The sequence below is a fragment of the Pseudopodoces humilis genome, chromosome 3 (assembly GCF_049639895.1).
Source record: "Pseudopodoces humilis isolate 2021_Gansu_Grassland_sample_001 chromosome 3, ASM4963989v1, whole genome shotgun sequence".
Classification (NCBI taxonomy): Eukaryota; Metazoa; Chordata; class Aves; order Passeriformes; family Paridae; genus Pseudopodoces; species Pseudopodoces humilis.
In genome coordinates this window covers 92,762,816-92,786,427 of record NC_142202.1, presented here as the reverse complement: position 1 = coordinate 92,786,427, position 23,612 = coordinate 92,762,816, and the positions used below count along the sequence as shown (strand labels likewise).

The 23,612-nt window shown below is 34.7% G+C and overlaps 1 protein-coding gene across 1 annotated transcript in view; it reads right to left on the bottom strand.

The window, feature by feature from the left end:
• The window catches only part of CSMD1 (CUB and Sushi multiple domains 1), a 1,065,588-nt gene that overhangs the window by 52,488 nt on the left and 989,488 nt on the right, over nucleotides 1-23,612 (bottom strand). Inside the window, exons 50-52 of the mRNA XM_014251392.2 lie at nucleotides 18,086-18,271; nucleotides 8,020-8,214; nucleotides 5,430-5,603 (exon numbers count right to left, since the gene is read on the bottom strand). Of these exons, the coding sequence (XP_014106867.1) occupies nucleotides 5,430-5,603; nucleotides 8,020-8,214; nucleotides 18,086-18,271 (555 nt within the window). The remainder of the gene's footprint in view (nucleotides 1-5,429; nucleotides 5,604-8,019; nucleotides 8,215-18,085; nucleotides 18,272-23,612) is intronic.

Below are 23,612 nucleotides of genomic sequence, written 5' to 3'. Positions count from 1 at the left end.
TTATCTTTCAGCCAGCCTCTCCACTCAGTCACCTGGGTGCTTTCTGTAAAACTTGTTTTTACCCAGACTGTTCCAAGAGTACTCAAAATGGCATTATTCTGCATTTGTCTTTCCTGAACTTTATGAGCTTTCAGCTGTCTGTTCCTCCAGATTCTAAAGGTCCCTCTGTCCAGCAGTACTACAATACACACATCAGTTGTTCTCCCATCATTTCATGCCACCTGAAATTTGCTGCAGCTGCATCCCGGTTTGTTATCCAAGTGACCGACAGAGGCTGGATGGTATTGGCCTTTGTATTCATCCTTATTATCCACTGGCTCTTAGTCACACTTCAAATCAAGAAACAATACCCTTAGAGTTTGCTGACTCAATTAATTTCTATCTATTTTGCAGTCCCCCCATCCAGCCTCTATCTTCTAAATTTGGCTACAAGGATACAGAGAGACACTGTTTCAAAAGTTTTGCTACACCACAAACTGAAAGCAATCTGCTGCTGAAATCTACATCTCATGAGACAGTCACTGGAAAAGGCAGTAAAATTATCAAGTTTTGCTTTTGATTCTTCCATCCTGACTATTCCCAATTAGCTTTTTATTTTCCCTGTGCCTGGAAATAAGTTCCTAATATTTTCTCCCTATTTTTTTTCAAGGGAGTGAGATGAAATAGAAAGGAATACATTAGGGTTTTTTTTTTTTCATTTTCTAGATCTTAATAGTGAAGAATTGAAAAGCAGTAGCTGCACAGAAGACAAACACAGGACCACAGGGAATTTCAAGATGAAAGATAGATGAAATGTGCCACCTGGCATGAGGAAAAGTATCATGCACTTTCTCTTAAATGGGGATTTAACAAGTAGCTGGACTTATTACATGAGTCATTTCATTTACAGATCATTCCACCTACAGTATTTAATGATTTTTCAGTGAATTTTGACTCATTTAAATTAACTATTCCAACATATCAAGGACTGAAAGAAAACTGCAATGACACAAAATATATGTAATTTTCTCATCAACTAAAATTAAAGGAAATTAAGAAGGCTGCGAGGGGATTTTTTTAGTAAAATATGCCCTCAAGAATTTAGAAAATTGTTCATTTGGATCAAGGTTGGTCTAGAAGTTTTATACTACATCACCTGGAAAACAAAATACAAATAATTCTATTTTATTTTAACAAGAATTTCAAATATAAGCCAATATCATAATATTATACTTCAATTTATCTATGCAGTATCAATTAAAGGATTAGATATCAATTAGGATTAAATTTTACACAACCACAGTGCACAGTAGCATATTTTTATACTGATAAATTTAAGGCATTATATATATCATAAAATTAAAAGATGGGATGGAGTAGATTATATTTAAGTTTAGAGTTTAAGTATGTCCTGTCTTGTTTATGTGTAGTTTAGCACCTGAAAGGTGAAAAAACACAGGGAAAAATATCTTTTCAGGAAAACACACTGATCCATAATTAAGTGCCACTGATTTTGTAAATGGACTTTGGCAAATTTAAATGCTTCCAATTTGCCCTATGTCCTATATGAACCTATGGTCAACCATACACACAAATAATTCAAAAAAAACATAGGTTTTGTGACTTATAGTTGCAAATATTCTTGTAAGGAACAAAGGGAAAGAGACATATTATCAGTGGTGGGAGTGAGTGAAATTGAAAGAAAACTTGCCCAAAAATTCATATTTATGTTTGCATAACTAATAAAAAAATATAGGTAATTCTAACAAACTGAAGACTTAGTCTTATATTGAGCCTTAGGCTCATTAACTTAAGTCCTTGATTTTAGCTTTCTTTGGAGACAAATAAGGAATTGGCAAACCCTTTCCTAAAATACAGAAATTAGTGTACTCATGTAACCTGAAATCATAAATTAATTCTACACATATCAGTGGGTAACATAAAGTGATATCTATTTTCATCTATAGCTGTCTTGAATTATATTCATGTAGGTACAGTGTAGATAAAAAGCATCTCTACCTCATTATAATTCCTTTGAAATGGAAAAGCTCATTCAGAGCTCCCTGGATGTTTGCCTTCTGATTTTCACAGGTTTCAGGTAAGACTTAGGGGCACCTCTGAAACACATTTGGGGCATTTTGTCCTTGAATTTTAGGAAAATTCAACTAGCAGCATTCACATGATCTAGCTTTAAAATTTAAGAATTTACCTTTCCTGAATTGCTCTTTGGAAGAGCTTACATAGTTCCATTTACCTTGTATTGTATTCTCAATTGCATCTAAATTAAGTGTCTGATGAACATGGTAATAATAGACCTTATGTGAAAGAGTGTAAGAAGAACAGGAAGGGGCTTAGTAGCATAAGTATTTATTTTTTTTCTGCAGCATGCATGGGGTAACTCAAATTTAGACTTTCAGACTCAAAGCTGTATAATATTTTTAGCACTATAGAGCCTGTCTGACTTTGAAATAGCAAAGACTAAGTAGTGATTAACCCATGCATTTAACAGTTCTGAGCATAGGGGTTCATTCAACAATGAAATCAATCAAATAAGAACTAAAGTCCATCTAAGCTTTAGAAAAAGAATAGGGAAGTATCATAAAGCAAGCAATGCTTTTACTACAGTAATAGTTCCTGCAAGTGAACTTGTTTTCTTTACAAGTGGGAACAGATCTGTAAAAATAATTTAAAATTCAGAATGCAGATAGTCAGGTGGGAAAAAAAAAATTTATTAGCTACAAGGAGATAATAGTAATTGACATCAGTTTCAATAGGCATATGTAAAAAACTGAATTAGACAAAATCCACCAAATTACTACTGGAGAAGAAAAGAATGACTCAATATAAATTAAATTCAAGCTGCATATATATATATACACACACACATATATATACCTCTATATGTTAGTCCTGTACTGAAAATTCTCCTCCATCTCTATGCTATTTCAATGTAAACTCATGACTACCAGAGACAGTTAGTCTTCTGGGATATTCAGTATAAATGTTATTTCTCAATAGTAAGAATAGAAGAAAAAAACCTATTTTCCAGCCCTTCATGGGCAAGAGTGATTTATAATTCAAACAGAATCCATTGAGACTTGTGTATTGTTTAGTTTGCATATGTTGGCAGCCAAATTATCCTACATATAGCTTTTCAAAAAAGAAAAGTAGTACATAAGCACTAAATACTGTTATTATTGGTCAGATTACAAAATGGTACTTCAGGTTATTCAAAATGAATGGATACTAATACATATCTTTATGCTTGAATTCATTACATGCAGGTGTCAGGCAATACCCTGGCAATGAGTGGCATAACACACTGGAAAAACCTATAGGGATAATAACTCTATTTTTGCAGTAGCGTTTGCATGTTTGGAACGGAAGAAAGGGCTGTGGAAAACTCTTACACATAAAAGTTTTGGGTTGTTGGATCTTCACAGTTGCAGTTCCAACATATTTAGATGTCAGTCAGCCTCAGTCCAGGGATAACCTGACACCAATAGATAGCTGATGTGTCTTTAGATACAAACTTTCCATACACTTCCACTGTGGAACTGATGAACTTACACGTGAAAAAATAATGCTGAATCATAGCATTCCCCTAAGCAGCACAGCAGTGCAATTTTTTCCTAGGTAAAAAAAGTTTATTTTACTTCTTTTCTGCTCTAAATATCAAAAGAAGTAACAATTAGAGTACTGTGCTTATGCCTATGTCCTGTGCTTATGCTATCCTATGCTTATTTCCTTCATCAAAATGTCTTAATACAGCTTATTTCAAATTGAACAATAACGTGCGCAAATATATCAAGACAGAGAAGCGTTATTCATTTTCATAAAATTTGCCAGTAAAAACTACATCTTGCTGGGAAGCAACTAATAATGAACTGACATTTAGAAGTTAGGTTAGTTCTGTGAGACAATCATCACTACTTTTGACCACTTTGTGTCTTAAGAGACAACATAGTATAAAACTATATTCCAAAAAATTGAACTACAAACATTCCTGTTGCAAAATTAAGGAGTAAATCAGGAATACATAATGAAAGGTTATAAGTCTTAATTCTGATCTGAATTACATGATTCTGTGCCATATATTTTTTTCTGATAATATTCTGTCTTTATTTTTCTTTCTGCTGCAGCCTAGTATCTGTGAGAAATTGATGTGTTAACGGTTAATAGCTCAAGCATTGCTAAGATCACTGTAGGACTTTGCCCACTATGGCAAGCTGTATAAAGAAGCCACTGCTGATGTGTGGTCACCAAACCTATCCCCCAACACTGACTAAGTCTCTGTGAATTCCTGGAAATCTGGACCTAAAATTAAGCCACCTGACAAAAGCTTGAGATAAGATAAAGTTGGCTCTATTGCCCAATTATCTTGGGTATAAGAAGTAAACAAGCCTGGGGAGAAGAATGTATCCACAAGGAAAGCCAACTCAGCAGCTGTGCTAAAAATCAGCTCTGTCTGGGTCCAGCACAGGGAGGCCATAGCCCACAGACTCATTTCTGAGGCCTTCCATCAGGGACTGCACATGATCCACAGTGTTGCAACAGATCCACTGTAAAAGATCCACCACCCAGGAGAGGTGCTTCGACATTCCTATGTACACTTGAATATAAAGATAAGCATGGAATACTATGTGTTCTGCTAAAATGACATAGTGAGGCAGCAGAGAAGAAAGATGTTTTTTATGTGAGGTTGAGCTTGGAAGTGGAAAGCAGAATTTCTCCTTTCCTGAAAGCAACCTAGTATATCCAGCTATAAGGCTAGGAGAAAAATCTGAAAAATGAGGGCAGACAAGGCAAATAACAGATTCCAGAAATAAATATCCTCTTCACAACCAAGAATAAACCCATTTCTGAGCATCAAATGTTACAAAAAGAACCTTTTTTTTACATCTGTTTTGGGAGTGTGAACCAATATGAGTGGATCTGAAGAGAGCAAGAGTTGGGGTGAAAATTAATGTCCAAACTATATAAATCTCAGGGATTGAAAGAGTGATTTGAAAGAGTCTTGGTTTTGTTTCACTTTTGATTGCCTTTTGTCTGATTCCCCTGATCAAATGGTCAATATGCTGAAAGCTCAACTGTCATTGGAATGCATCAGGAATAGTCCTAATTGAAGATTATCTTGAAGCTCCAAATGCTCCACACACTGCTCCACAAAGAAAAGTGCTGTGAATGTGGGTGATTATTTGAGTCACTTAAAAATCATACTGGTTTGAAAATCATTACAACAAAATAAAAAGTAATTTAATTTCTAATTAAAATATATATGCTAGTAGAATAGCACAAAATCATATTCAGTACACAATATTTTCATATTTAAGGTACCTTTATTTTTCGTTGATTCAAAAAAGTTGCATGATAAGAGACAAATTCCAGTTCTTGGTACTGTTTATGAAAAAACCAAAATAAAACAAAGAACAGAAATGTGGGGGTTTTACCTAGGCACTGTGTTTCAGTACCACTCCAGAGACCGTTTGCCAAGCACTCTCTCACGTGAGAACCAACCAATGTGTATCCCGTGTTACAAGTGAATATTGCTGTAGCTCCATACACTGTTAAGGTTCCAATCTTATTTCCATTTGGTGGAGATGGTAGACCACCACAGGAGATAACTACGGAAAAAAAAAGGAACAGAACATTCTGAAATGTGAAAATGCTATTCATAATTTTTTTGACTAGAAGACAGTACATCACCATGTATATTCTTCAAAAGTAAACCTAATAGGAATAAATACAAGAGTTGTATTCCACAGAACAGGCTCAAAATTATACTTGATTTAGCAACAGATGTTCTAAATTTAAAAATTCTTTGGGATACCTGCATATCTTGACAGCAGCCAATCCATATTTCTAGTTCTGAAACAAGATAATTGCATGAGTTCCTGAGAAGATTGTGGTTACATTCCATATGTACATATCCATGGCTACTCCTCAAATACACTTTCTGTGGTAATTTTCAGTGTTGTGTCAGTTTAAAGGTATTATAAATCTTTTTAACATTTAGTACTCTGAATTGTTATGAACATTTTCCTTATTTCCCACTACTATTCATTAGCATATAGTATATATGATATATGATAGTCTGCTTGCTAAAACAATAGATCATCTGGTTTTGCTGGACTAGATTTGACCAATTTTCACAGAAACTTTCTGTAGCATCAGCTGTGACTCACAGATATTGCACACCACATGAAAAATTGTCTTTCAAGAATGCATCAAACTAATATTATCAAAGCCATTCTGTAATTTCTTTTGCTTCTACAAGAGTATATCAATAATATTGCAATTTAAGATGCAGACCAATGTCTTCAAGAGCTTCAACTGTATTTACATATTAGTATAAATCATATGTTTACTTTCAATAACATCTTGATCACAACTTCCTATTTGAAATCCCAAGGCCCCACTCTTATATATTTTAAAACATTCGCTATGGAAAACAACATGGAACTGGTTAGAATTTGGATAAAATCAAGTACCAGCTACTGATTACTGAACAAAGTCATAATCAGAAAATTTATGATCAGAGTTTCTTATGTTCATAATATGCCCAGAGATGAGTAAGAATCTTTTTGTCTATGATCAAGTCACATTAATGTAATTTGTGGATTAGCCTAACAATACAATTTCTAGTTTTAGTGCTATTAATTACATTTATGTTAAAAAATAAATCAAACTCCATTTGAAGAGATTGACTCAATAGAATGAACTGCTCTAAACCTATTACAAATGCTTTATTTGCTCTAATTACAGATATTACACTTAAAAATACATAAACTACATGAATAATGAGCTATATCAGTATTTTTAGGCATCAGTTCAGCATATTTTTTTAAAAAAACCTTACTAATTAGATTTCCCTTAATCCAGAATGACCTCTAATTTGAAGTTTTGCAATTCCTTTAGAGATATTGTGGACAATTAGACATTGATAAATATACTCTAAATTCCTTATCATCAGTGTTTCAATAGGCTTTCCTACTCAGAAAAATAAATAACTAGAATATATATATATAAAAAAAAACCAAAAAACTGTCCTTAGCATGTCAGTGACACAGAGAAATAAAACTGTAGACTCCACAAAAATACTCTGCAGTGTGTTTCTGGATCTTAATGATCCACTTCTAAGGGGAATATTACTGAATATCTCTTGGGGAACGAAGTTTGCTGTAATTAAATCCTAATCAGTCCTCTAGCAGAGGGAAAAATAATGTACCCTTCTTACAAATTAACCAATATCTCTTCAGTCAGAAACTCCCTGTGTTTCTCTATCTAATACTCTTGGTTAACTGCATCTGATGTGGATCACCTCATTTTTTACTCACATAAAATTTCTGTAATCGTAGAGGGCAGGCAAGAACTATCTTTTCAAAGACTTGTCAGCAGCTGAAGAGTAGCTGCATATTAGGCAGGATATCAAAACTACATTTTTTAGTCTATGTGCACAAACAGAAAGGGACACAGCAGTTAACATAATTTCAAAAAATAACATTGTAAAAGAAAAAATTAAATTTGTTAAGAAATTTGTTAAAACTGGTACTGTAACCCTTGAAATCTCTGTAATTCCACTGAGATTGCCAAAGTTCTCTAACACTTCAAACATCCAAAGTTAGGATTGATGTAATTTGTGGCATTTTTGTATGAAGACCCTATAAAAGTTCATATGAATGTTTCTTCAACAGTACAGTTTTAATGCTTCATCCAAGAGGTCAAAGCAATATCATCTTCTAATCTGGAATCTTCTAAAGTAATAACATTCTCTCCTAGTATTTTTCAAATACTTTTGCACCACCTAGTAGAATAAATGCAGATTGATTTCTTGATGCTACTTCAGGCTCTTGTATGAAACATTGTACTTAACAACTCCAACAAGGGGTTGGAATAAATTAATTTAAAGTTAATGAAAATTTCACACTTTCTTACTTATTCGAATGTGAGAGCAATATAGTTTATTAAAGTCTTTATTTATAAAAGAAAATATTTGTATTAAAAAGCATAGGATATCCCAAAAACAAGTATGTTCCTTACCCTTACAAGTTGGCTTTTCATTGCCTACACTCCAGGTTCCATTAGTCCTGCACTGTATGAGTCTTTGACCCAATAAATAATATCCAGGACTGCAGCTGAGCATGACTTGAGCTCCATACTCATTCAGTGACCCAGAAATCAGTCTCCAGACAACATGTTCTGACAGAAGAGTCTCTATGCTAGGGCAGGTTACAGCTGTGAAGAAAGGACATGTACATATTAGCATTCTGCCCCTAAATTTCTTTATGGGTATATGTCATGCCTTACTGCCAGATGTTTCACAACCTAAGACTTCGAATACCATAGTCATTTTGGAAAGACGAGTTCTAAGAAAAATAATTCTCATACAGTGAGTATTACAAACTGGAGTTTGTAGTATATTTTCACTTAGCGGATGTAGTGGAACAATGACATACAGTTATGCTCTCTAATGAGATTTATTCAAAGGTTTCAGAGACAAAATACATCACAGACTATGGTGGATGTAAAAGGGAAAGCAAATATTGCTATGTAATGTTTGCAAAGCTTGAAGCTCTTAAAACAGGTTGCTATAAAAGCTGCTAGCACACATTGAAATGCTAATTACTATAAAACCATATATTGTGGGTGTACAGGAAAATTAATTAATTCCAGTTTAGAAAACTTTAAAAAACCTGATGATACTTAGGAAGATTTTTGAAGTTATTTCTGTTCTGTTGCTTTTAGTAGTTCATATTTTGTAGGAGAATGCAGTTACTGATAGTAGACAAGAAGTATAATTTATGTTCTTTTTTCAGTTTCAATTTGATGCTCTGCAATTTAAGTCCACAGAACGCTTACAATATTTATGATATTGACATGAATTTTATCTTAATGTACCAATGACTCTAGACTAGCATAATGAAAATATTTATGACTATTTTAAAGAGTTATATTTGTTGTCTTTTACCATGTTATTCACAATTTCCCTGCTATAGAAAAAGTCAGTATGAATTACTCACTGTTTATGTCACTAAGATTCATGAACTGAATTATTTAGAAAAAGCTACTACCCCAGAAATAGCTGAAAAAAGCTGTAGGTTCCAAGGAAAATCAACCACGAACAGCAAGAAGAAGCAGCAGAAGTTTAGTTTCTTTATATGTTGCTCAGTGGAAGACAAAAACATTAAGAGTAAGTGTGTAAAAATCCCAAATGAAGAAATAAAAAGAAGAGTCTGGTTCTCATTTATGCTACAATAAATTCATACCATTACACCAGGAAAAAGACTAACAATCTGGCAAAATAAATACATAAATAAATACATTCTCTATAGACATCACACTGTCTGAGAAGTATAAAGAGTTTCTATCACAAGTATGAATGTGTGATGGAAGAGACTAGTTCAGGAAATCATTGAACTAAAGGGGAAGTGATAGAATCAAAATTCCCGTAAAAATTAAGCATTAACATTTAGATGTCAGCTCTATAATTATACATCTACCTTTTCCAATAGTTATCTTACCCATGGAAAATTTTGGCATCCAGAAAAATCGGAACTAAACACAGCATATCTATGAAGATGCGTAAGTATTAATAAATGAGAAATAATTTGAAGAACTTCCAAATGCAAGATTATAATGTTATATTGAGTTGAAATTATAGAATATTTTCTTAGATTTCTTTGGTATATCTTAGGAAGGATTGCCAGTGTACAATCAGTTTGAAACTTAAGTGGTCTCCACTTTAGCTTTTAAAACTATATTTTGACTACTGGAGTTCGGAATCCCAGGTAAATAGAGGACTTCCTACTTCCTAATTTAATTTATTTTGGTGTTGACACTAAACTATGTTTCATAGCTATAGAAAAATTATGAACTATAAACAAAGAAACATTCTTCTGTACTTGTAGTTAAATAAAATGTGCATATTGAAGCACTCAACAACTTTTACTGGAAAACATATAAGTCTTTCCGAAAACAAAATATATTCTACATAGGAACTTAATGCCTATCAACTTTAAAATTTTTATCACTCCTTCTTCAAAAGAATAGTTTTATTGTGTTTTTCAAATATGAAAGCAAGTTTCTTATTTAGTCCAATAGCAAAAATTTTAGTCTTAACCATAGGACATCTCAAGACAGGCTCAGCTACTTCAAAATATATAAATAAGCTGCATGGATGTTACCACTACATCCTGAGGTCAGTATGCAATTTATTCTTTCTTTATCTATAGATACACATAGATTTGCAAGCGCACTTTATAAACAACTATCAGATTCTAATGCATAAATGTACAATTTCTAATTCAAGATGTTCCTCAATACAGAATATACTTCTGGCTGTGTTGATGTAATCAACTAAACCTGCTGCTTGAAAAACTTTAATTTTACAGGGACTGATTTTGATTTATTAAATTCCTCATCCTTCGAGAAACAAAACAGTGACTATTATAAGGTGCATGATTTTGTGCACATGGTTTGTGAATGAGTGCATCAACTTGCCTCTTATAGTCAGTCTCTTGGAAATTATGGTCTGGGCACTATTTAAATTCTCATTTACATACATGAAACTTTGTAAGGGATTATCTCAACTTCTTGCAGATGTGGAGGTGTTCTCTTACTTCTCCAGGCATTTTTATACAAAAATGTATGAATAATATTTATTTACATAAAATACATGTCAGAAAGCATAATTATAATTTGAAATCATGATTATCTATTTTAATGACATGATAATCTCCCTATATTTGTAATTCTGAATATACTCAAAAGCAGTGAATTCTTAATGAGATAATATTACAATAAAAAAAAAAAAATACAACTGAAACAGGAAGATCTGTCAGGTCAATATGTAGCTTGGAGGCTGGTGTGGGTGGAAAAATTTGGGTTTTGTTGACCATGGGATGATCTACTTAATAACTGGTCTACAGACATCTGATAGGAAGCACCTTTCTCAGAGGGGAAAAAGAGCTCTAGCACAGGAGCTGGTGGGGCTCACTGAAAGAGCTTTAAAGTGGTTTGGAAGGGGGAAAGGGAAAATACCAGGCTTGGCAGTGATGAGTGATGGTACGGTGTGCCAAAATTTGAGGAAAAAACCACTAATCTCTCAATCTTCTTCACAAGGTGCTGGCTACAAAGTATCTCACTTAAAATTTTTCTACACGTGCACACAGTGTAAGTAAAGCAAAATGAGCTCAAAGCTTTTCCCCAGACCCAGTCTGATATCATTGGCCTAAGCTAAACCCAGTGGGATGAATCCTGTGACTGGAGTGCCCTCTTGGATGGTTACAGCCTCTTTAGGAGGGATAGGCAGGGCAGAAAAGGCAAAAGCTGGTGAGGGGGTGGCAAAAATGTAGTAGAAGGGATACAAGGAGTTCTCAGCAATGGCTCAGTTGAGAGTTTCTGGATAAGAATAAAGGGCCAAACAAATCATGTGAATGTTATTGTGGGAGCCTACTGTAGACCTACAGCTAGGAAGATGATGCCAATGAATTATTCTTTGAGCAACTAAGGGACACGCTTCCAAGTCAACTGCTCTTGTCCTTATGAGGGACTTCAATTTGCCAGAAATTACCTGGGAGAACCACACAGCTGCTACAACCCAGCCCAGAAGATTACTAAAATCCAGGATGATAACTTTATGGAACAGATCAAAGTAGAGATGGCTCAGAAAGATTCACTCCTTGATCTACTGCTTATCAACAGGGAGGATCTTGTAAACTAAGTGGAGACTGGTGGCCATCTTGGCCTCAGTGACCATAAAGCTACTGAGTTTAAAATTTCTATTGACAGGAGGAAAAAGTGTCAGCACAACCTCAGCTCTGGAATGAGGGGAGTAGACTACAAACTTCTCAGGGAACTGGTAAGTAAAATCCCCATGAAAAATATTTTTGCAGGTGTTTTGATCCATTAGTGCTTGTCACCTTTAAAACAGTCTCCCTAAGGGCACAGGAATGTTAGAAGTCAAGCAGGCGAGGCAAAAGGCCAGCTTGGCTGAACAGGGATCTCAGGCAAAAAAGGAAGGTGCATTCCCTGTGGAAGCAAGATAAAGTGTCATGGAAGAATATTGAGATACTGCTTGTCACTGTAGCGAGAAAATTAATCCAGTCAAAACTCAGCTGGAGTTGAAGCTGGCCAAAAATATGATGGACAATAAACTTACATATTTCTTTCAAATATATTAATGGCAAAAGTCAATATAAAAATAATATTGAGGATTATTAATAACAGGATGACGATGGTCACCTCACAAACAGGGACATGGACAAGGCAGAGGTGCTTATTGCATTGTCTTCAACAAGGATGATGCACCAAGGTGGTCTCAGAGCCCTGAACTGGAGGATCATGACTGAGAGAATGACCAACTCCTAGTTAACCCTGAAACTGTGTGGGATCTGCTGATCCAGCTGGATCTTTACACATCTATGGGGTCTGATGGAATTAATCCAAGAATCCTCAAAGAGCTCAGTGATGTCATTGCAAAACCTCTCTCAATGATTTTTGAGCATTTTTTTGCAATCTGGAGAGGTCCCAGCTGACTGGAAGACGGAGAGCACTGTCCCAGTTTTCAAGAAAGGCAAGAAAGAAGACCCTGGAAACTGCAGGACTATCATTCCCACTTCAGTGAAAAATTTTATTCCTTTACTGCTCCAAGTATGAAAGGTGAAAAATAATCATGGAAAAGCTTATTCTAGGAAGTGTTGAAAAACGTCTGAAGGTTGCTCTTCAAGAGTATCTTGAATATTGTGACTCTGAGTGCAATTATCTTTTTTTTTAAAAGAGTACGATGTTCATGATAGAAAAATATCTCAATTACAGGAACTTGCTCTTTAGCAGTAGTTGCTATTATTTTCAAGGTGCACATAATACTTGATTGCCATTCTTCAGCTGGTAATTACCAACCACAAAAAAGTGGAAAGGCCATTTTGGCCTTACTATTTGGTGAACTTAATGCAGTAATGTGACCTATATTTTTCAAATTTAACCTTTTGAATAACTTCACTATTAGCTTAAAAATAAGACCAACATTAAGGTGAAGTCATGCATTATATCTGAGATACTAGTGTCGTTTAAATTTAGTAAAATTAGAGGACAGTAGGAAACCAAGTAATGCTATACAACACAGAGTCTATGAACAAAGACCTAAGAACAAAATAGGATCACTTGAGCAAGTTGATAGTATAGTTGATAGTATGCTGACAGAAAAGAAAAATAATTAAGCTGTTTGTGTTGGCTAATATATTCAAATAGAAAAGGCTTCAAAACCTCAAAACAGACAAACAAAAGGATCATGTGGTATTCAGCATCAGTCTGTCAATCCAGCCAGCTATATCAAGCCGATCTGTCTTCAGTCTAATGTATCTGGACTAATTTAAAATTGCTAAATTTATAAACTGTTTTACTGCAGTTCATTGAATACGTACTCCATGTTACATACCAAACACTGACAAAATACTTAAAAAAATACTTACTGACCTTAGGATTTGTTAAAAAAAATGAGTATAATGTTCTGAATGTCTTAGCAAATAAAAATCACCAGCACAATATTTACGACGAGTTGATGGTGAATCTTTGCCTGTTTATCTTAGCAAATTTGGTTTTGCATTTATACTACAACTAATGTTTTATTTCAGAACTTCTTATGATTCTAAGTTCTATATTAGATATTTTCCAAACATATTGAAAATTATGAAAAAGGTTAATTAATAAACTTATAAATTACAAAATTTATAATTATTTTCCAATTAATTTTTAGGGAAAAAAAGATGTCTGAACCATCACTGGTTCATCAACATTACAGCTCAGCACACACACCTTCAAAAAAAAAAACATCTACAGTGAAATCTGCAATATTAAGATTATGGAAAAGTGCAATTAGCTGTTCCTTAAAATATTTGATGTTAGATGAATTAGCATAAACCAATCAAGGACCTAATTTAAATCTTTGAATAAATATATTAAAGGAATAGTGGAAAAGAGCTATAAAGTTATGCAGTTAAAGGGAATATCTCAGCCAATTAAAATGTTAGAAGAATGAACCATCTCGTGGTTCAATGAGCCAAACTCAACATTCTATGTAATGCATCCACATACTCCTTTGAAAAGGAAAGCAGTAAGAGCAAAGGCCAGAGAGACATAGATTTGAAGAATCAATGGATAAAAGTGAACTTTGTGAAGTTCAACAAGGCCAAGTCCTACCCATCAGTCAGGGCAATCTGAAGCACAAGTACAGGCTGGGCACGGAATAAATTGAGAGCAGCCCTGAGGAGAAGGACTTTGGGTGTTGGTTGACGAGAAGCTTGACATGACCCAGCAACGTGCACTTGCCAACTGTATTCTGGGCTACATTGAAAGAAGTGTGACCCAGTAGGTTGAGAGAGGTGATTTTACCCCTCTATGCTGCTCTTGTGAGACCTCACCTGGATTACTGTGTCCAACTCTAGGGACTCCAACAAAAGAAAGATGTGGACCTGTTGGAATGAATCCAGAGAAGGCCAAAAGCACCTCTGATGATAACAGGCTGAGGGAGATGGTGTCACTCAGCCTGGAGAAAAGTTAGGCTCCTGGGAGACCTTAGAGAAGCCTTCCAGTGCTTAAAGGGGGCTACAAGAGAGATAGAGACTTTTCACAAGAGCATGTAGTGATAGAAAAAGGAGTAATGGTTTCAAATTTAAAGAGAGTGAGTTTAGATTAGAAATTCTTCAGTATGAGGGTGGTAAGGCACTGGAACAGATTTCCAGAGAAGCTGGGACTGCCCGATTCCTGGAAGTGTTCAAAGACAGGTTAGATGAGGCTGTAATCAACCTGGTCCAGTGGAAGGTATTCCTGTCCACAGCAGGGAGGGTTGATGATTTATAATCTTCCTTCCAACAAAACTGTTCTCTGATTCTATGGAAGAGCAATAGAGAAGTCTTTTCCCTGCATCATGCTCTAGGGATCTCTATGCAGAAGGTATTTGTCATTCAGTTAGGCTTACTTAGTAGATATCTGTTGCTTTGTATTTTCTGTAATTAAATTCAATAGCCTAATATCCATGATCAATCTGTGTCTTGCTCTATGACCATCACAAATCATATTTTTCATGCTTCAAATCTGATGTAAATACTTTTAATGAAAAGAAAGGCATTTCAAATATCTGCCTCAGGCATGATATTATCAGACATGCTTTGCAAAGCAAACTGCCCTGATTTCAACCTTCATTTTAATACACATGGGAATAAAACCAGATTTATTTATTTACCATTTACTTTTCTGTGCTGTGTTTGCTTCCCATCAAGTTAGAGATGTTTCTGTTTCCAGAGACTAAATATATCTAACTTTATATAACAATACTGGATAAAACAGGTTGTTATGGAGATTGCCTAAGCCCTTCTGCACTTTGCAAGAAAGAAATCTTGGGTAAACCATGCCTGCCTCTGAATAGCAATCCATTCTGAAAATATTGATTTTGAATTGTCAGGTACATCACAAGCACTTTAATTTAGCATTCCTAGATTTAGAAGTAATTGGATTTTTTTTTCAAACAATAATTTTTTAGAAAAGGAAAAGAGAAGACAAGGAAGAAAGAAAATGGTATATAACTTTTTAATTTATTATAAATACTAAATAAAATTTTTAATGTTCAAAGTTGTGCTAAATGTTAATAATTAAGTTTTGTTTTAAAGGGTAGTCTTTGTCTGGTTAAGCTTGACATTTCAATAATACAAGCTTTTGTTTGTTTGTTTGTTTTTTCACTGCAGATATAGTGTAATTAATTTAGCATATCTAATCCCCAGATAGTTTATATGGCTTCTTCCCTCAAAAAAAAAAAAAAAAAAAAAATCTGCTGACATTTTTGTTGATTATTCATTCAAGTTATGTGCTTTGTACACTGTCATTTTTTTCTGAGAATGAAGCTCACTTCAATTCACTGGAGCACTGCCTTCCCTCTGTACACAGCTCTGAATTCAGCTCATGTCTGTGTGATCACAGCTGGTTTTGAATAATCCTCTTTATGTACTCTGTGGAATTGCTGTGTACAGTTTTAGGCACTGCCCTTCAGGAAAGGTGAAGATCTATTGGAGATTGTCCAGAGGACAATAATGAGAATGTCTGGTCCTAAAAGTAGGAAGGAAGACTGAGAATGAATCACAGTAAGATAGTTATCTCTACAAGGTGACTGAGTGCACTGGATTCAGGAGTCAAGGTGTTGGCAGGGGTGAGTGAGCAGCTCCAAGGGTGGCCTTTGTGAGGAGAGGCTGTGGGGCACAGTCAGAAAGGACTGTCAAAGGATCCACTGGAGAACACAGCTGAGCTCTGCAGCCATCATGGTAGCATCTCTGGGAAACTGTGTTTAGGAAAGGGCAAAACTCTGCACAGGCAGAGAGGGCAGAAACAAAAAGAGTGAGAAACAGAAGAGGGAATACTAAAGTCACATAAGGGAGAGGTTCCAGACACTAGAGCTGGTGTTTTGCTGCAGTCCGATGGAAAGGACCATGCCAGAGCAGATATCCATATGCAGCCCACACTGGAGCAGGTGAATATTATTTCTTGAAGAATCTGGATCCACAGATGGAGGATGGAGAAGAACATGGAGGATCCACACTAGAGCAAGTTTATCTTGAAGTTCAATAGCTCATGAAGAAGAGACACGCTGGAGCAGAGGAAAAGTGTGAGGAGGAAGGGGAAGCAGAGAGAAGCCTTTAATATGCTGATCACAACTCCCATTTCTTATGCCCTAGCACTGGCTTGAGTAAGGAGAAGAACCAACAGAATGAAGGTGACCCTGGGAACAGAGGGAGGAAAGCATTGTTTTGATGTTTTTTAACCTTTATTTTCTGAAACTTATTGACCTTATTTTAACTGTCAATACATTAAATTAACTTTTTCCAAGTTGAATCTTCTCTCTGTCCTTATCTTGACCCATGAGATTTTTCATCCTTTTTTTTCCCATCTGGTTGAAAAGGGAAAGGGAGTGAACTGCTGGGTGAGATATGACTGCTCACCAAGGATAACTCACTACACTGAAAAAATAACAGTTTTCAAACACATTACTAAAGAGAATAAACACAGAATAAAACAAGTATAAAGAAACTTCTATTTTCCCACTGTGGATACAAAATGAAATAAGGCCTTTACACTACAGAAAAACAGCTTCAGATTATATAAATATTAGGGAAAACTGCAAGGGGAAAAGTCAATTACTGAAAGAGACTATTCAAGAAGGTGCTCAAGATTAGGTTAAATGACCATCTGTCAAGGATGTCTAGAAATTGTCTCAAACCAACTTTCAAATATATTTTCTAATGACTGCTATCAATTAATTCAAATAAATAAAAACCCTTTCACAATCATGCATGAGTTCACAATTCTTGCATTTATCTCATTTTACTAATTTTACTCAATTTACTGCTTCTTTAAAAATTAGTTGAATTTTACTTGTTTAAGAAATTAAAGTGCTTATCAAATTCAGAATCTGGAAGGCACATACATATGCTGTTGATTAAATCAAGATTCTAAATTAACACTAAAAATTTTTACACATAGTATTATAGAAGCCATTAACTTTGAGATTATGTCCTAATCAGTATTTCAAGTCACGTTGAAGTCAGGCTCAGTTAATTATTGCTTTGATTCAGGACAGAGAAATGCAGTGGCTGCCCAATGCAAATGAGAGGCCATGCCTTGCAGTAGATGAGCCTGCACTACATTGGCTTGCTTCTGACAGGAGGCAGAAATGAAGACTGAAGGATTCTTATTCAGCTTAATTATCTACACTAATATTTTTAGAAATAATTTTTGCTTTTATTACTTTCGAAGCTATATTAAAAAAGAAATTTTAATTGGTGATTGTAACTCACCATGGTGAAGGGCATATTATTCACAATAAGAAAATATACAGGAAACTTAATTATCTAACAATTTAAATTCAGATGTTTTGAAGAAGATAAAACAAAGGGGGTATTTTATTAAAAAAATTTATAGGCCTCTTCTACTTCATGCTAAATGATGACACATTCCTGAATGGCCACTTCAGGGCATATGTATATGTAGAACCTAAACATCAGCAGTGAAGAATGTGCTGAGAAAGTTCTGGGGAACTATTCTTGGGAAATACATGCCCACTTACATTTGCAAACAGGCGGCCTCCCTTTGTTGCTCCACAATCCATCTTCTTGACACACTGCTGTTGCTTGTTGACTAGATTCTAGCTTGAAGCCCTCATTACATTCATATATCAATCTACTGCCCAAAGTGAATTCATTACCTATAACTGAACCATTCCCAGGGGACTCAGGAATGCCACAAGATACAGCTGAAAAGAAAGGAAAGAAAAATATAAATAACTTCAATTTTATCATATGTATCTTTAAAATACTGTCCCACCACTGAAATAAGAAACATAGGTTAGTAGACATATCTCATTTATAATAATTGAAATTATTTTTCCACCATATTTGTGACATTCTGATAAATGTAACAGTATTTAAAGCATTGATAAAAACATAGAAGTGCATCTAATATAGACAAACATTTTATAAATAATTATTTAGTTCAATATAATCACTGCAGAGAGAGAATTTTCAGCACAGGCTAAGGACAATGGTTTATTTGCTACAGAGAAAAAAAAAAATCATAAGTTTACAAAGAGATTTGGTCCAAGAAGAAGCGAACAGAAAAACTCTTAAATGCTTTCTTGTAGTTTAGTAGTCTAATAGTTTGCTCCATTCTCTCAGGCTTTCTTTCAATCCTGCGCTACTTCATCATAGTTTGTTCATATATTTAATGTTCATTGGTTCTATGCATTTAGAACTATGTTATTAAAGAATTCAATTTAACGTTTTCTGTCTGATGAGAAAAACAACCATACATATGACTAGACAGGTAAGTGCTCCACTTAAGGACATTAATCAGATATATTGAACATAATTTATATAACTGACTATTTCATAATTCTAAATATAATGTGCATCTAGGCTTATCAATTTTCTACACCATGAAGGAAATTATTTACTGAATTATTTTCACTTTTTTTTTCTCTTCTGTATTTCATTCTAAATGAACAATTTTTCTTTCAAGATCACAAAATTTGCTGTCAATTTAGTGAAGTCTGAGTAGCATGTAGGGTGCTTTTTAGGCTCATATATTAATTTATTTAGCCAGAGTTCCTTTAACATTATCTCATAATACACAATTTTTGGGCAGAGTATAATTATAAAAATGTCTATTTCAGTCACTTCTAGGAAAGGTCTCCAAGTCAAAATTGCCTTCTGTCATCTGACTTCTCAGGTCCCTTGCTTTTGACAATTTTTTTTTTTAAATTTCTTTTAACACGATGCTTATTTAAAGTAGTTTTCATGTACAGACATTAACTCTAGGACCTTTAATAAGTTACTAAAGCTGGTAAAAATTTCATGTTTGCCCCACAGCTCTTCTGAAGGGAAAGTTATATTACCTTGTCTGAAAGAATGTTACTTTCTGCAAAATGGCAACTTAGAGCAGACTACCTATCAAATTATTACAATGAATCTATTTCATGAGTTCATATAAACCAATATGTGTATGTGTGTAAAGAAACACGAGCTACTCTGATATTGTCATCCAGTTTACTGCTCTGCATAAAATACACCGAATAAAAATCAGCTTTGAAGTTTGCATTTTTAAATATTTACCAATAAAAAGTGAAGTTTTACAAATTAAAGTATTTTTTCCTTACATGCAGTCAATGGTAAGAAGCAATTCAATATTTTCATATTTAAAACAAACAAATAAATAAATTTCAAAAGAAGAAATCACGGTGTTTGTCTGAAATCTGTTTCACTGATGAAGATAAGTATTTATTGAAAAATAAATCTACTTTTTATCACTATTTACCCAATTCAATGTAATTGATTAATTTCAGAACACATCATCATGGTACCATAACACAACTCTCAAATTTATTTTCAGCGTTTCCAAGTTGTCACATTTGATGAATTTAAATTAAATACAACACAGTACTTTGAATATGATTACAATGAGGAGATATAACCATTATAAAATTATGAGTGATTAGTTCATTTCTGCTGTTCCTTCTATCTGGAATTTGTCATAATGCTAACAGAAGTAGAACTATAGGAAAGTTCCAAAATAATCTGCCACCTTTGTAACACAACTTCTTGGCAGTTTCTGTATCCTAACCAGAACTGCTCTTCTCTTATCAAAACTGAGTATTTCTCCATCAGTGAGCAGGGGCTGAGTCTCCTGCCAGTAGAAGGAGTAGTACTGGGTCAGAAAAAGTAGAGAGAAGTGATAAGGAAGGGCACTTTTAAGAGAGCACTTTTAACTGCTCTGAATCGAGTCATAGAAAGTGGAGAAGGGGAAGGATAAAAATAAATATTGCATCTTCTGGAGGCAGGTCCTTATCCACAAGGTGACTGCAGCAGGAGTGGTAGTTTCTCAGGTCTCTGGTGTACTCAACACAGCATAGGCATATCTGGTTAAATACGCTATATTCCCTAAAGATCAGCTGAAGCCTTTACCTACAACTAGAACCAACTCTAACCATTTGTCAGGCATGCAATACTTGGAAAAAATGTTTGTCTACGTGCTGAACTGATGGAAAGTTACACTCTACTTTAGCACATCATAAAAAATGTCAATGCATTTCAAGTCATGGTTACTGTGAAAGATTTCAATGTTCCCAATGTCTTGCACTATGCCTCCACTCATCCTAATGCATTACAGTTCTCCCCGACTTGTGACAATGTGTCTGAAGGCTTTTGGTTCAGATTTAACTTCTTGTCAGCTTTTTCAGATCTCATTTCATATAACAAAACAATAATCTTTGTGTTAAGTGCATATACGTTTAATTGTATAAAACCAAAACTCAAAAATATGAGTCTATCCACCCATCCCATGTATGTGCCCATCTGTATATACAGATGGACTTTATTTCATTTCATTTCTAAATACACCAAACATTAAATAACTTCAAATACTTTAGTGAAGCAAGAAGGTTTTATTATGCCATTTGAAAACAAAGCAAACAAACAAAAAAAACCCTCAACAAACCAATCCATGTCTGTTTAGTTGATGGTAGAAGCTAATAATTCTGTCAGCACTTGTTCTTCACCTTTAGCAATAACCTTTCTAGAGACACTGAAAAGTTCAAGACTGAGTAGCTCTTATGTGCAAGTTATTTTAAGGAATAAAAGATGTATAATGCCTGTTTGCACACAGGTGGGCCTCTCAATCATGTCAGATCTGATGCAATGTCCAGTATGCTAAAGCACCTCAAAATCTATGCTTACCTATCACACTTCAGCACTTTCATCCTCAGCTTGTTCCTGAGCCCTTACTGTGTCCCTTCTTTCCTTAGTTGTTTCTAAATCTTGTACTGCTAAATAATCAGGCTTTTTTCACTGCTGCTTTAGCTACTTACCATAAAGGCAGTTTGGGAATTCTGGCAGTGTTCCAGTTATAGTCTTATCTATTTACTTTTTTGTATGCTTTACTCCCAGAGCTTGGGATTGGAACAAAATATTCCTGTTGCTACAAATTTATAGAGGCTGCTAAAGGCTTATAGAGCAGCAGTGTTGAAACAAAGCATATCAGCAAGGAGAGTTTCACTAAATTGCAAGTGATTTAAAATTTAAAGCAAAGTAAACTGAACCAAACTAAAATGGCATATTTTCTTTGGACAGTGGGAACAATGACACTGCTGTGCCACAACCAAGTATTTTGAAGCTCTAAGCTTCATGGTTGTTAAACAATTAAGAATGGTGTGAGAAAATCTTCTGACTTGAGGAACTGTCAGCATGTTTCTTAGGTCAATGATTAGATGAGACTGACAGGTTCCAGCTGGGAGATGTGCATTCAGTGTTAAAAATAGAAGTCAGCCTTAATTGTATCTATTATCTTGCACAGCAGTAAAGTATACTTCTTCCAATGCAAGGGGAAAAGCCTTTTACCTAGAAATTGAGATGTGTTCCAGTTTATACTTGCATTTATTTCTTCTTAAAATCAGCAAATTTAAGATTTATGACAGTCTTTTAAAATATCTATACACCTGTATTCCAATAAGATACTTACATACCATTTATCTTCAAGTATGCAATTTCATTGTGAATAGAAATGAAGCTGGGAGGTGCATTACAGTCAGATATTGAGTTTATTTTCATGTGCTGGAAAATCCCTAAATTTAATCCACAAACATTCATCATTCATTGACCTGTTTCTGGCATTGAACATAGTGCTAGGAAAAGCACTTAAATACCCAAAAACTGAAGTTAGAAACAGAGAAGTCCCTAAAAGCAGGATTCAAAACAAAAACATGTTCAGTGGCTTATGTGTATGGTGTCCAATTGGAAATAAAGAGAGCATTCACAATTCTCAGACTTGGATACAGACAGAAATAAAAAAGAAAGTGAAAACAGGGTTGTGTGTATTAAAAAACCCAACTGTTATGAGTTGTCATCCAGTCTATTCTCCTGTCACAAATCAAAATTATACTTGACCAATCTTGATTTAATTTGTTCTCGAAAGACCTCCAATGATGAAAATTTCACATTCTCCACAGGCAATCTATTCCAGTATTTCACTAACCCCTCTGAGAAAAGAATAAAAAAAATAAAGAAAACCTAATTTAGGATCCTGTAAAAGTAAAGTTAACTGTAATTCCTCTATCTAAAAAGAGCACAGATTAATTATTTTATTCATCTTTGGAGCTACTATTAGATTAAGGTTGCTGCCATGTTTCTCCTTACATTTCTGGGATCTTTTTAGTCTAGAGTAATACACTTACTGTTTTATATTCTAAAATATGGTCATTGGTTTGTTTATAAGAGAGAGCTGGAATTTGGTATTTTAAATTTATTACTTACCTCACATTTTTAAGACTGTATGCTATGAGGGACATTTTTGCATAGTAACTTTTAACAAAAGGTAAAAGGCCCAAGCCTAATTCCATGCTGAAAAACACAGAACACCTAATTTTATGAGGAGGTAGTTTGGTGGCCTCAGAGTCATAGGTCTTGTGCAAACTGCAAATGGATATTTTCAAGCCCACTCTCCCAGAGTAGACATGGAACACAATCATGGTTCTGGAATAATTGTTGAAGTACAGCAAAAAGTACAAAGATCTCTAGCTCCACAATGTACATCTATATACTTCAAACACAGAGGTAAGCACAATGGCAGGACCTGGAATCAGCATTTTTAGCAGGAACTGCTGGCATCAGCTATACTTGTATCATGATTCTGTCATAGATATTGAGCCTTTCCAAATACTTACAATTCAGATGAGAACTTCCTTAAAGTAGTTACCTCCAGTTTTCTTTTATAATCCTACTAGGAAGTAACGCAAATGGTGAAGAGCAGCCAAGGGTTTTTCAAGGCTCTTTAAAGTTATTTTTAGCTCTTTTAAAAATGAGTGGTAGAAATCAGGAAGAACAAAGTCAAAAGATGAGTTTTGTACAGGAAGAACAGGTAGGATAAAGAGGGGCATTTGCTCATGCCTTCTAGAGGAACAGGGCCACTCTGCTGCAGTCTCACTGGTACCATGTCACAGCCTCCAGACCACGGCAACCCAGCACTGCTGAGCCATATTGACCCTGACAACTTGCTTTCAGTTTTTCATTCTAACTGCTCCTCTTGCTAAGCTTTCTTTTTATTTT